The sequence below is a fragment of the Pleurodeles waltl genome, chromosome 3_1, assembly GCF_031143425.1.
Source record: "Pleurodeles waltl isolate 20211129_DDA chromosome 3_1, aPleWal1.hap1.20221129, whole genome shotgun sequence".
NCBI classification, from domain to species: Eukaryota; Metazoa; Chordata; class Amphibia; order Caudata; family Salamandridae; genus Pleurodeles; species Pleurodeles waltl.
In genome coordinates, this window is record NC_090440.1 from 182198097 (window position 1) to 182210989 (window position 12893).

Here is a 12893-nt window from a genome sequence, read left to right on the forward strand (position 1 = left end):
CGATGGCTGCCGAGGGGTCCAGTAGGATGAGGGCTGCCTTGTTTACCTTGCTGACAAGGGGTTAGTCTTCCATGGCGGTAATAAGGCTGTACTAGTGCTGTGGCTCACTCTTCAGCCCAGTTGGGAATGGTAGGTTGGTCTTGAGGTAGTGGCGAGGCACCTTGCTCTTCTGCTGCAGCAAGTGGGAGCAGAAAAGTCTTCCTCAGCACTCTCCTGTGCTTGTAATCACCCCCTTCACCTTATACGCTATTAAAGCCCCCCGCCCCCAACCACTTACAACCTGCTTAAAACTGGTGGTAAAAAGATGCAGCTTTGGGACCATTTTCCACAGAATGGGGAAAACACACACAGAATAAGGCCCTGTATTTCCGAGTCTATGCCTATTCCCAAGTCTGGGGAAAATAACATGTAATCCTGATTTTGGTGTGGGATACGGGATGTTTGGTGAGTCCATTTCCCAGTATGCCTACACCACAATACAGGTATAAGTGTCTAAAAGGTCAGTTTGTATTGTGCTTTATAAAAGATTATCAGTGTGTAAACATATACATATGCCTCTACAGACTAGTCTGGTTTCTTGCCCCACCTACATCCAGCATTTGCATGTGGTCCTTCCGTCTGATGATAATACGCCTTGCTTTGTCCCTGTACCTATGCTTGTCTTCTCTTTCAGTCTACCATGGGACCCCTTATCCTGTGCAGGGGGTGAGATTATTGACATAAACTCATTTTCTCACCTCATCCCAGTATTATCTACACTTCTTATCATTAAAACCCTTCAAGGCGTGCTCTAATGAATAGCAAATCAAGGTTTCCCTTTCAGTGTTGGCAATGTAAAACATTTGTTCCAGAAAATTACCAAACTGGATGAGGAGGGGTTGGTGAAATGCACCATGAAGAGCTGAATTGGTGACAGTCTATGGTCTCTTAGGGCATATGAATTCAATGTGCGCACTCTGCCCCTAAACAAAGTGACAGAGAAATGTGATAGTTCATCTACTTTGCCTTAATCAATGTGTTACAAGCTCAATATTAAGATACAACAGTGGGTTAAAGAACATACAGCAGATAACTATATGTAGCCATTTATCGTATGTGATAATACTGGTAAGATAGCTCAGATGTTTAAGGCACTAGATGGTGAAATCTATTTGTAGTTTTGTTCACAGGTATGAATCACAGAATAGTTTTGGTTAATTTGTCTACTGTAGAATAATGCATGGTACCTGCAGATCACAGATTTATACTAGGTGTAATTGTTCAGTGGATTATTGCACTTTTTGCAGAGGGCATTGTGCAACCTGTAGGAGGCAAGTTACAATAGCGGTAAAGCAGCTCTGAGAATTTTATGCTATCTACAAACAAATGCATGTACCATCCTAGATAACTTAATGCGTAGTAATTTTAAGGTTGTTAAAATTAGCTCTGGACTGTGGTCAGGCAGCTCATGATACTTTATTAACACCAGACTGGTAAGGCTCTCCCGCTCAAAAAAGAAAAAGAGAGATGAGCTCTGGCAGGGGAATCTGAATTAAAGGCACAAAAGAGAGAGAGACTTCCCACAGGGAGTACTTACACAAAACTTCATTAAGCAAGGAAGAATGAGTCAGGATTGTGGCTAGAGATTGTTGCTACACTTCACAGGGCCTGCGTCTCTTCACTTCTTTGACAGGAGCCTGGTCTACTTCAAAGGACCTCAGGAATGTTCCTTCAGTCTACATCCCTGTCTAGCAGACTCTCTGAATCGACAATTCACAACACACACACAATTATTGTAAAGTACAACAGATATACTCTTATTGACCATAATATACCTATACAACATGCAGAGCACACTGTATTTTTGCCCTCTGCAGCCTACTGCGAACTCCTTATCCTTGCTGTCTGCAGACAGCCGGCCTTATACTAAAAGGCAGGCAGTGTAGATTCCTGCGTAATCCAATTTTAAAGGCGTGTACAGTGGATGAAAGTCCATTAAGGAGGTTTACACCACAGCAGAGAGAAATACGGAGAAAGGTGTGTTTTTTCCATAGATTAGATTAAAACCCAGTTGTGGTTTGAACTTTTTCAATTGTTGTATGGCTTCCCCGCAAAATGTTCAGATATTTTCTCAAGAGCTGTTAAAGGAGTTTAAAAACATCTTCAGGGTTTGAGGAGGGCCAGAGGTTTCAGTTCAGGTTAATATTTTTAGGGCATCTGCATTATCTCAGATTTCTAAGACTTTAACTGATTCCTACTAGTGAGCTTATCTCATATGGAAGTAGTTTTGTGTGTTGATTAGAATTTTTGGATGTCCAAATTGTAATTTTCTGCATTCAAGTATAAAATGAATTGTGATTTTGTATAGCATACACTAGGTAATGACAGTTTTAAACTTAATACATACATTCCAGCATACATTTTTTTTAATAAAAATGGACAGTCCTGCATATCAAAGTACGTGGACTGATATAAAAATTTGTGCTCACATGATAAGTTACTTATCAGGAAGACAAAACCCTGGTAACTAATCACGAGGAGAAAAACACGGACATATGTTTAGGTTGTGTCACTTGGGACACAAATTTGGCTAGCTTTGTCTCTGGGGTTGACACTTTATATTGTGGTGGCAAGCAGTCCACATTGTCTTTATTATTTTTCTTGTAGTGTACTTTTACGTATTATTTCTGTTTGAGGTGTTTAGGTTGATTGCTCATCTCATCACTGAGTCCTGATGATGGTGGCCTCTTGAGACCAAAACGTTGACGGTTCCTCCTTAACACTATTAGAAGCACTTCGCTTATTGATCGGTCCATAATATTATGTAAAAAGAAGAACTTATTATTTTTGTCCAGAGAAGTTCATGCCACTCCAAGATCCCTGGATTAATTATACTGATGTATGATCTTATTGAACATGGTGGGGCAACAGTGCTGATTGACTAATACCACTGTTACTGATTGACTGCTTCTTTCATTATTTTGATGTACTGGATCCTATGTAATTTCAATAATATATTTTTGTACAAAACGCTTCTTTGTTTTCGCATTTTAGTTGGATCACTTGACCAACACTTAAGTAATTGCTGAAAAACTCCTCTAGGAACATTGTGTTGTTTGATGGAAGATAGTTGGCCATCGTAAAATGGGATTTTCAAAGTAAAGTTAAAAATTACCAAAAAGACTGGCACCAGTATGTTACATAAACACTTTATGTTGGAAATTGATTAGTAAATTTGCCTATGTAGCTGTGTTACTCAATCTTGTGCCATGCATGTCTCTCTCGTATACAGCCATGACCGAGACTCTGACCACCGAAGAAGGCATGAAAGACGGCCCAGTGACCGGTCAGAAGACGTTGGTTCCTGCTACGATGATGGCTACTCCACGCGGTCTCATCACCGCCAGCACTCAAGGGATCAAGACAGGCCTAGGACCAAGAGAAGACACCAGCATCGCTGCCGGAAACGTAAAACCAGGTCATGTAGCAGCACGTCTTCGGTGAGTATCCTTAGGGTCAGATGGAATGATCATGGCTAACGTCTCTCTTGTTGTTTCAGCTTTCATTGGCTTGGGTGAGTATTGTGCCTCTTTTTTTTTTTTTACTGTGTGCTTCAGTTGGCTGAAAGTGTAGTTCAGTACTTTAATGACATGGCTCTCTGCCTTATCAACGTAGAATTTCACATGCAGGGCAGAACATTGCCTAGTCCGAAGCTGATGTTGCCCCTTTGACTCCGATCTTACAGAATCGGGAGCATAATATTCTCAGTGCACAAGTTATTTGAAGAAAGGTTGGTTCAACTAGCTATGTACGTCTTATTATTCATGTTCTATACTACATTGATCACACTTTATGATTTTTGCAGTGTGTGTTTGTCAGGATATCAAGTTAGGAGCAGAATCTAGATTTCAGTTGAGTTCATCGTTCGAAAAAACCCATTGAGCTACTGGTACTTCACCAGCTTCCTTTAAGTAGCTCTCCTGTGTGTAACCCAGTGCACTAAATTAGAAGCTTTTACTTGGCTGAATTTATACACATACACCAAAATGGAAAAGTATGTATTTTAAACTAAAATGTCTGTAAATATATTTAAAGCAGATATTTGAGTAATAAAAATCAAATGATGTTGGAGAGAATATTATTAACTTGGTGCTGGGGCACTGCAGCTATGGCTGTTATGTATTACCCATGTTAGAGGCATCTCACATTGACAAAGCATTTTTTTACATTGTGGATGTCAAGTCAAGTGTGCCTGATGTGCGAAGGTGATCTCTCCTAGTAATCGTGCATATGGTGGCCACTAACATAATCTTGTCTGATGTGGTTACTACTACATCTCTAATATTAGTAGCTCTGGAGGATTTTTGTTGAACAGAAGTAGCTCTTATCACAGAAAAGGTTGGCGACCCCTGATTTGGGTGATAAATCTGAGCTTCATGCCTCACTTTAAAGAAAACTGCTCAATATTTTGTTAGATATACAACCCCAGAAATGCATGCCATCGTACATGTGCAGATTAATCCTCATGAGAACTGTACGCACAAATACTATGGGTTTAAATATTTAAGTCCCTGTAAAAAAATGGTTCATAACAGTGGGTCTGTATCACTCCATTCAATTGTTTTTAAGTTTGTCTGTGCCATTAAACAGAGACCAGACTTTCAAATCAATCTCCGACCAACTGAAAAAGGACTAATCCTTTCCAAACTCCTAAGCCATGTTTGCACAGAACAGAAACTTCCAAGAAGTCGAATGCCTTTAGAAATGACCTTCATAGAGCCCTAGAGCTAGAAAAAGTCCACCCATGAGAAAGTGCTTGACAGATGCCTTCCTAGTCTTGTAGGATCCCTAATGAACTGTGCCTCAGTTAGCTGAAATGCCAAACTACAAATATGTAGGTTTTTGCTTGTCTGCACTTGTGGTAATGCCTGCATTTTCTCACTTGGAAGTTAGAACTTGCCTTGTACAATACTATGTTTTAGGAGAGATTTCTGTATAAGCTGGTGGGCTTGTAAACCCCAAGTACATTGGGAGACGGTATTATTTTACGAGCGTCTAACTGGTTATTGATGCTGCTGTCCTGTACAACAGATTATTAATCTCGGGTCACAGTTACAAAGATTATCTGCCCTTTCTCCCCACCCTCTTTAATTGAGTCGTGTTGGAAGTTTCCAGATTCAGGTAATTTATTGTATTGACTCTGGTTTTGTATTAGAGCAGGCCCTGCCTGTGCTGAACTCCCTTTGGTGCTCAGTAGATTTTGAGGCTCATTGTGCTTGTCACATATATCAGAATCAGCAGTAATCTCAGAAGTTGATGTCTTTGTGGGTCTCCTGTGTTTCTGCTCAGTGAGGTTTTAATGCTTGATAGGGGGTAATTCTTATTCTTTGGCTAAGAATCACAGTTTTTGATGAATTGAACTGTTTTAATTCTTTGAATCTGGAATTATATGTCAGTGAATTTAAAAGTTTTTCTGCCCTTGGGAGCTCTTAGCATTCTCTCCACAATTTGCAGAATCTGATTCACATATTTTAAACCATATGGTCTGTGTAAGACTGGAGGCATCGTTTAATCTCTAATTGATTGTTTTCAAGGGTTCAGATAATGTTTTGAAATGTGTTTCTAGGACATATTCCTTGGAATGGTTTTGTCATTGTGGTTTGCTTCTGTAAGATCGGAAAGGGGTATTGGCTTGCAGAATGACTAGATGCCCGTTGCAGGCATTGTCTTTTCTTTGTTCAGTGATCTGTTGTGTGAGAAACCATTTTGTATGGCTTGCTTAAAGACTGAGCTTTTGCCTACTCTGCAAAGTATCTTTTTTGTTTAAGCTGTCCGGTCCAGCAAATCTCGTTGTAACCCACACTCTAGGCCAACAACGGCATCCTAGTTAAAGTTAACCCTTCTGTATGTAGTGAAATGTCTGAGGTTTTAAAGGTTTGCTTATTGCCCTCTCAGTCCAATGAATTACAATGTTTGATCATTGTTTGTGCTACGCTGGCATACAGTTATAGTAATATTTGTGTATGAAATGTTTGTCTGTATATAAAAATGGGAACATCTTAATAGTTTAGTGTGTTGAATGTATATAATCTGTGGTGTACAAATGGCCTAATAGGCAGCAGTGTGGAAGTTTCAAGTATTTGCCCCTTGCCCCTTGACCCAATGTATTTTAGGATTGTACTCTTAAACTCGTTTAAACATTTTTTAAATGACATTTAGTTTAGTTAGACCAGAAATGAGACCAAGATATCAAGATTAGACTTGAGTGGGAGTCAAGCTATGGACATAAGTGAAACATTACCTTTTTTCCCCAATGGCGTGTTGTCTTAGCAGCCTTGCTTCAGCCATTATTGGTCCCTATTTTAATATTGATCTTTGCGTGCTTTAGCCTCCTTTTTGTCATTGTGCAGATAAATCATTAATAGATATGAGGTTCAAATGAGCAGCGAGGGTAGAGGTTTTAATGGGTGGGCTTTAAATACATAATATGGAGGCACATTTCACACATAAACTTGAATGAGGGTTATGCTTTTAGCAATCTTTAATATCCAGACAAGTGGGAACATCATGTTTTGATGCTAGTACAGCAAAAGATCGCTGTGATGTACTTTCCCAAAGTGGGGGTTCTACATTGATTAGTGAGCAGACCTATGCAAACATATGTATTGATCGCTGTTAGTGTGACAGCGCGGTCTTGCTAGGCTGAATTTGTACGTCTTTTCTTCGGAAACCTACAAAAATGTATTCAAGCATATTTTCAAACCACACCAATAATATAAAGTTCCTCACAGTGTGCTCCCTCATGTTCCTCCAAGTCCCCGTTCTCTTACATAGCAGAAACAGACACTGCTTGCTTGTGGGCACTGTGTGGAGAATTCCAAAGTGCTGTGTTAATATGCATTGGTAAATTTCATATGCCCTTACTCTTCCAAGAGTGCTTCTACCACCAGCACCACAGCAATGCTAGTTTTCTGCCAAAGGTTACGAATGACAGTACCTTGAGTGCAAGCCTTCCTTTAAGTGGACATGATTGCATTTGCCTTGTTCTCATTGTGTGGAAAAAGGTAGCTCAAAGAGCACAGGCTTGAGTCAGCTTCACTAAAATACCTGTAGCAATTTTTTTATTTTTTTCTGTTTCTTTTTATTTTATTTTTGTTAAACGCCAGTTTGTGTGTTGACGTGTCCCTTGCAATATATCCCTATCGTTATATATGCGGTGTGCCTTATGACATGCTGGGAACTGGAAAATCGAACCACCACCACACCTCGTCGTCTCTGCCTTTGACGGACATCTCATTGCCCATATGATCTGCCTGCCGCTGCGTGATTGGGCTGGATGACGCTTTCGGGGGGCGGTGCGCACAGAGAAGCCATCAGAGCAGTAAACGTGGCAAGAGCGTGGAAGATGACAAGGAAGGCCATCTGGTGTGCCGGACCGGCGATTGGCTTCAAGAGCGATGTACAGCCACCTTTCGTAAAACTTTACCTCTCTACTATCTATCTCCCTTGTTAGACCAGATCTTATTGTGCTGAAAGGGCTGCTAATGCATACGGCTCTTAAATGGGTCGATCAGTAATTGCCTGAGACACGCCATAGAACCTTCTGTGTAAAGTGTAGTCATATCCTACCACCTTTAAAAAAAAAACATTTATGTTGTGAAACTCGGGGTCACCGGGCCCCTCTCAGAATTCCCCTTATTCTAATGCGCTATGCTCTTCTGTCTTGCAGATGAGATCGTTGGAGGCTTGGGAGAAGGCACCTTTGGCAAAGTGGTGGAGTGCATGGATCATAACAGGTAAGGTTTTTCTTGGTGCTTAATTTGTTCTGATGGTTGCAGCTGAAGGACACCAGCACAGATATTTAGGGATTGTTGACTTATCTTTCGGCATCACTCTTTGTCCTATAGCCAGAGAGAGAAAGGTAACAAGGGAAAAAGAAGCAAAAGAATAATAGGAAAACCGTGGCAAAGGGAGATGACAAGAATGAAAACGAACCTGCAAGAGTGAGATACAGAGAGTATGTGTCATGTGGTGGAGTAAAGATGCATGAGGTGGAATCGAGATTAGTCATCCTTGGTATTCAGCAACTCTGGAATTCGGCAGGGTCAACTGTGGGCTCCTCAGAAGTATTTTACGTACCTTCACTTTATTCCTGAGCAATAGCTTTCCTCACCCTAGACACAAACAGGTTTTTGTACCTCTTGTGCCCAGGCTGCCAGTGCCTCAAGTTTGGAAAAAAAAAACCTGAGCATTGATTCAGCTCAAAAAGCTTCACGCTTGGAAGGGTGCTACAATACAGGCTTGAGCCTTTGCCTCAACATGCTACAATACAGAAGTCCTTGTTCGGCTCAATGCAGCTCATTTGGTATCCTAAAAACAATGAAAATTTGATTAGCGGTGTAATAATTTATAACCTGTGGTTTGCATCTTATACATTTCTCTGTCAGATCTAGCATAGTTCGTCAGTTTTTGTTGTTGTTTTTTTTTGGTGCTATTTCACAGAGTATTATACAGAAATGCAGCTTTGCCCTTGTGTTAGTGATGTAACTAGGACTAGTGACAACATCAGTAACCAATCTCAAGATCCCTCCCTTTCGTGCTCTGTGAAATTTTGGAAATCCTCTTTCTTAGTAGCTCTTAAATGTGTCCTGCAATGAAGAGCATTGCAATATCCCATCCAGATAGGACACTTATAGACGGTTACAAGCTTGACTTTTAGATCCCTTTATTGCTTTCACCTTTGAGTAGCTTGTTCTTAATTATTCTTTAGAATGGCCTCATCAGTGCTTCCCAGTCACCTATCTCAAACGTTTATTGCATTTGGTTTTCATTTTGGAATAGACAGTCATTAATGACATGGCTTAAAGGGCCAATTCTGATGGAGACTTCAAACTGCAGACTCCTTACCTTGTGAATTTCCCCAGTTTCTAGAGTGGATCTGGATGATTCTTCATTACCACTCCGTTTGCAGTGGTAGGCAGTGATGTGTAGCTCCATGTTTGGGCTCATTTTGGGTACCTTACTGAATCCTTTTAGTGCACCTTTGGGCCCTATGGATCTGAGGGGGCCCCGGGTGGTTTATCACTGGCAAATTCATTCCCCGATGCTGACTGGGTCACTCGACTTCACCCCGGGCGTTGACGTAGACACAGGAGAGGTGTCCATTGTCCTTTTAGATGCCAAAACAAACCCAGAGCAATGCCAACCAATGCCTCACCTGCTCAGAGAATACCATAGCTTTGACCCCAAAATGCTTCTGTATCACGTCCATGAAAATGCTGAAGAAGACAAAGGCTCTAGTATTGTCTACGATGATGAAAGTTTACTCCTAGCTTTGCAGGAATACAGTGGCTTGGAGACATCCCCGGACACTGCCCTCCCATCACTATTACCTACTATTGCCACAGAGGAGTCTGCCTACTTTACTACAGTGAAAAATATGGCAGCCAAACTACTGGACTTGACATTACCCAGCACTGAAGTGAAAATTAAAGTGCTCACAGTAGTTCTCCATCCATGCAAAACTAACCAAGAATCTCTTCTGTCCTTTAATGAGGCATTTAAGGAACCACTGCTTGGCACCTGGTTGAAACTAGGATCTTGCCCTCCAGTCAGTAGGTAAATTGCAAAGCAATACAGGCCTGCCTTCCTCCTCCAGCACCCTTCACCAGAAAGCCTTGTGCTTCAGGCCTCCACAAGCTGTGTACAGGCTAATGCGCTTCTGAACACTTCGCCAGACAAGGAGTCGAAGCACTTTGAGGCATTTGCCAGACGGATGTTCTTCTGTACCAGCCTTGCCCTCAGGTCTGTCAGTACTAGCTGCCTCCTGAGGAGATATACTGATGCATTTTTGGACATGATGGCATACCTTTTGCCCACCGTGCCTGATGATGTCAGGGTTAGCGATCAGCCCCTTACTTAGGACGCCCATGACATGGCAAGGTACTCCATCAGGTCGGGCCTGAACACTACCACCTGCCTGGAAAGAACAGTCTGGAACAGTGTGGTGCTAAGGCACAGTACCAGGTTGGCAGAGGCACAGTACCAGGTTGCCAGTGTTCAGTCCCCCAGGGGCAAAAATTTGCAGAATGTGCACAATTTACACAAATCACAGCCCACCACTCCTGCAGCTGCTGCTAAACCACTTTAGGTCTGCACATAAACATCCAGTGGGAGGTCACATCACCTTTCACCTCCAGTTGTGGTACACAGTTGCATGCTATCCTTCCTGTCTCATTTGCCAGTTATTCCGCTTTCAGCACTAAAAATTCCAGAGGACCACTTGTCAGAATTAAAGCTCTCTTACCCAAAGGAGGGTGTTGGCCTTTAGAGATCGGGACTAGCTTTTGTTCTAATTATTTCCTGTGCCGAAAAGGACGGAGGCCTTCTCCCCCTCCTAGAACTTCACCCTCTGCCCTGGATCCACAAGAATGGACGGTAACATTGCTTTTGCAAGATGCCTATTTCCACACACTCATCTAGCATCTACATGCATTTCATGTAGGCCAAGAGCACATTCAATTTTCAGTACTGGTCTTACCAGTGCACCTCAGCTGCTCACAAAGGTGATGATGGTGGTCTTAGCCCATCCATGGAGTTAGGAATACCAGGCTTACCTTAAGTCGACTGTTTACTGAAGGAGGGCTCTTCCTAAAATAGTTGCAAACCCCCTCCAGACCGCAGCTGACCTGTTGACATAATTGGGTGATGAAACCATCAACATACCAAAGTCAATTATCACAGTGGCTGTCCTACATTAGTTGTATCCTGGATATGGTGCTCTTCTGGGCCTTCCCTCCACCTCAACAAGTCTACAAGATTCAGGCTATGATCCTGATTTTTTAACCTCTGACCTTGGTCCCAGTGAGGGGATTTAGAGTCTTCTTGGCCTCTTGGTCCACTGAATACTGCCTATGGTCCACTCCAGATGGCTCATGAGGGCTCTGCAGTGACATCTTTGTCAGTGGGCTCAGTACCCAGGGAACTTTCAGATTCTGTCCAGATGTCGGAGGAGACTGAAAAAGATCTCCGGTGTTGGCTGCTATCCTGATATATTGTATTACGCCATCAAGATCTACTATAGGCTAGCCAAGAAGCCTGCCCCAGAAGGCATGTGTGCTAATTTCACCAGAGTGAACGTTGCTACCACTGCGCTGGTTTGTGGTGTGCCAGTCTTGGATATCTGCCATGCTGCTCCATGGGCGTCCCTCCACATATTCGTGGACAACCAGGGCCATCGATATGGGCTCTCTACCATGCTGTACTGCTAAAGAGTTGGAATGATGGCTGAACTGATGAAAATATTGTCAAGGTAATTGCAAAAAAGACATTTACCTCCTTGTTGGCAGCTGTGAGTTCAGTACCACATTCATCTTTCTTTAGATGTCTCATTTATCTGACTTCACGTGGAAGAAAGTTTGTGATGTCACATTTATCTTTGGTCTCAGTCAGTTGAGAGGTTATTACTGTTATCTAATTCCTCAGCTGGGCGGGATTCGAATATTCTTGGCCATTAGAAAAAAATTGTATTTACCTAACCGCTCAGTTCAATTGGTATTGCTTTGGTAGATTGAGTACTCTTGTCTCTTATCCAGCATGGGGGTAGTCTAATGTAATTACCTCAGTGGTCAGTGAGGGGCTTGTGAAGCACGTTTATTCTTGTTTTAGAATAGGCCTGTGACGAGTGGGTTTATTGTGTACCTGACATGGGCAATGCCAGAAATGAACTACAAACTGCACAGCCTGAGGCAGTCCTGACAAAAGCGGGCTACCACAGAGTTTCAGCACAGTGGCAAGTGCCTTTCCTCACCCTGAAAGGCCACTCACTGCTCCTGAACACCACAAACATTACAAGGTGCTGATAGCGCCCTACACAACCCTTTTTTATGTTATTCATGTGCATAATGAGAATGAGCTGTGTGTAGGAGAAGACGATGTCATGAGAGCAGACGATTCTGGCTAGAGGGATCATGTATGTGTTGAAGCGGGCCTGGCTCAAGAAGCATAGTTGTAGAACTCTGCAGATGAGGTCGCGGGCATCCGAAATGTGCGGTGCCAGGCTGGCTGACTGCGTCCGAACTGTTAGGAAGAGGCAGAACCATCGGACTGTGTGTCCTTTAATTCTTATGTTGTGTAAGCATTGGATGAGGATAGGTTGGGAGACAGTGTCAAACGCTGCAGAAAGGTCCAGCAGGATCAGAGCCATCATGTCTCCTCTGTCCAGAGTGTTGCAGATGTCATCCGTGGTGGCAGTGAGGATAGTTTCCTAATGTGGTTGGGTCTGAAACCAGACTGGGAAGAGTTGAGGAGTTGGTGGTCTTTGAGGTATTCAGTAAGGTGTCTGTTGATGATTTTCCCTAAGATCTTGGCCGGGAATGGTAGCAGGGAGGTTGGTCTGTTGTTGGCAAGCATTGAAAGGTTCATGGAGGGTTTCCTCAGCAATGGGAGGACAGTTACATTTTTCCTGGTATCTGGGAAGGTCGAGAAAAAGCTCTTTCAGAATGGGTATGACTGTGGCGCTGATGGGTTGCAGTCCTCTGGAGTAGGTGTGGTGGGGGCATGGGTTTGGTGTGCACCCCCTGAATGAACAGACTTTATGGTGGTGGTTTCTTCCTCTAGGGTAATGACAGGCCATGTGGTTAGCATTGGCTCTTAAGATAAGATCGGGCAATGTTTCACAGGGTGTCTCTGGTCCAGTTGCAGGGTTGAAGTTGCTGTAAATAGTGGCAATTTTGTTGCTTAAGAATAGAGAAAGATTATTGCAGAGGTCCTGGGAGAGGCTGATCGAGTTGGAGGCAGCTGCTGGTGTAGTGAAATCTTTCACAATGTCGAACATTTCTTTGCTTCTATTGTTCCTGGCATCAGTGCGGTCTTCCAGATCAGTGCATTTGGTGGTCCAGTTCATTTGGTGGTAG

General features: G+C 42.7%; 1 protein-coding gene across 4 annotated transcripts in view; it reads left to right on the top strand.

Annotated features, from left to right (window-relative positions):
- The window catches only part of CLK3 (CDC like kinase 3), a 211341-nt gene that overhangs the window by 44576 nt on the left and 153872 nt on the right, over positions 1–12893 (top strand). For 2 of the 4 annotated variants that reach the window (XM_069222125.1, XM_069222126.1), the window contains exons 3-5: positions 3272–3479; positions 7345–7438; positions 7709–7775. In XM_069222125.1, coding sequence (XP_069078226.1) covers positions 3272–3479; positions 7345–7438; positions 7709–7775 — 369 coding nt within the window. Of the gene's footprint in view, positions 1–3271; positions 3480–7344; positions 7439–7708; positions 7776–12893 lie in introns of those variants that run through there. The other 2 variants (XM_069222127.1, XM_069222128.1) reach the window with 2 other exon arrangements.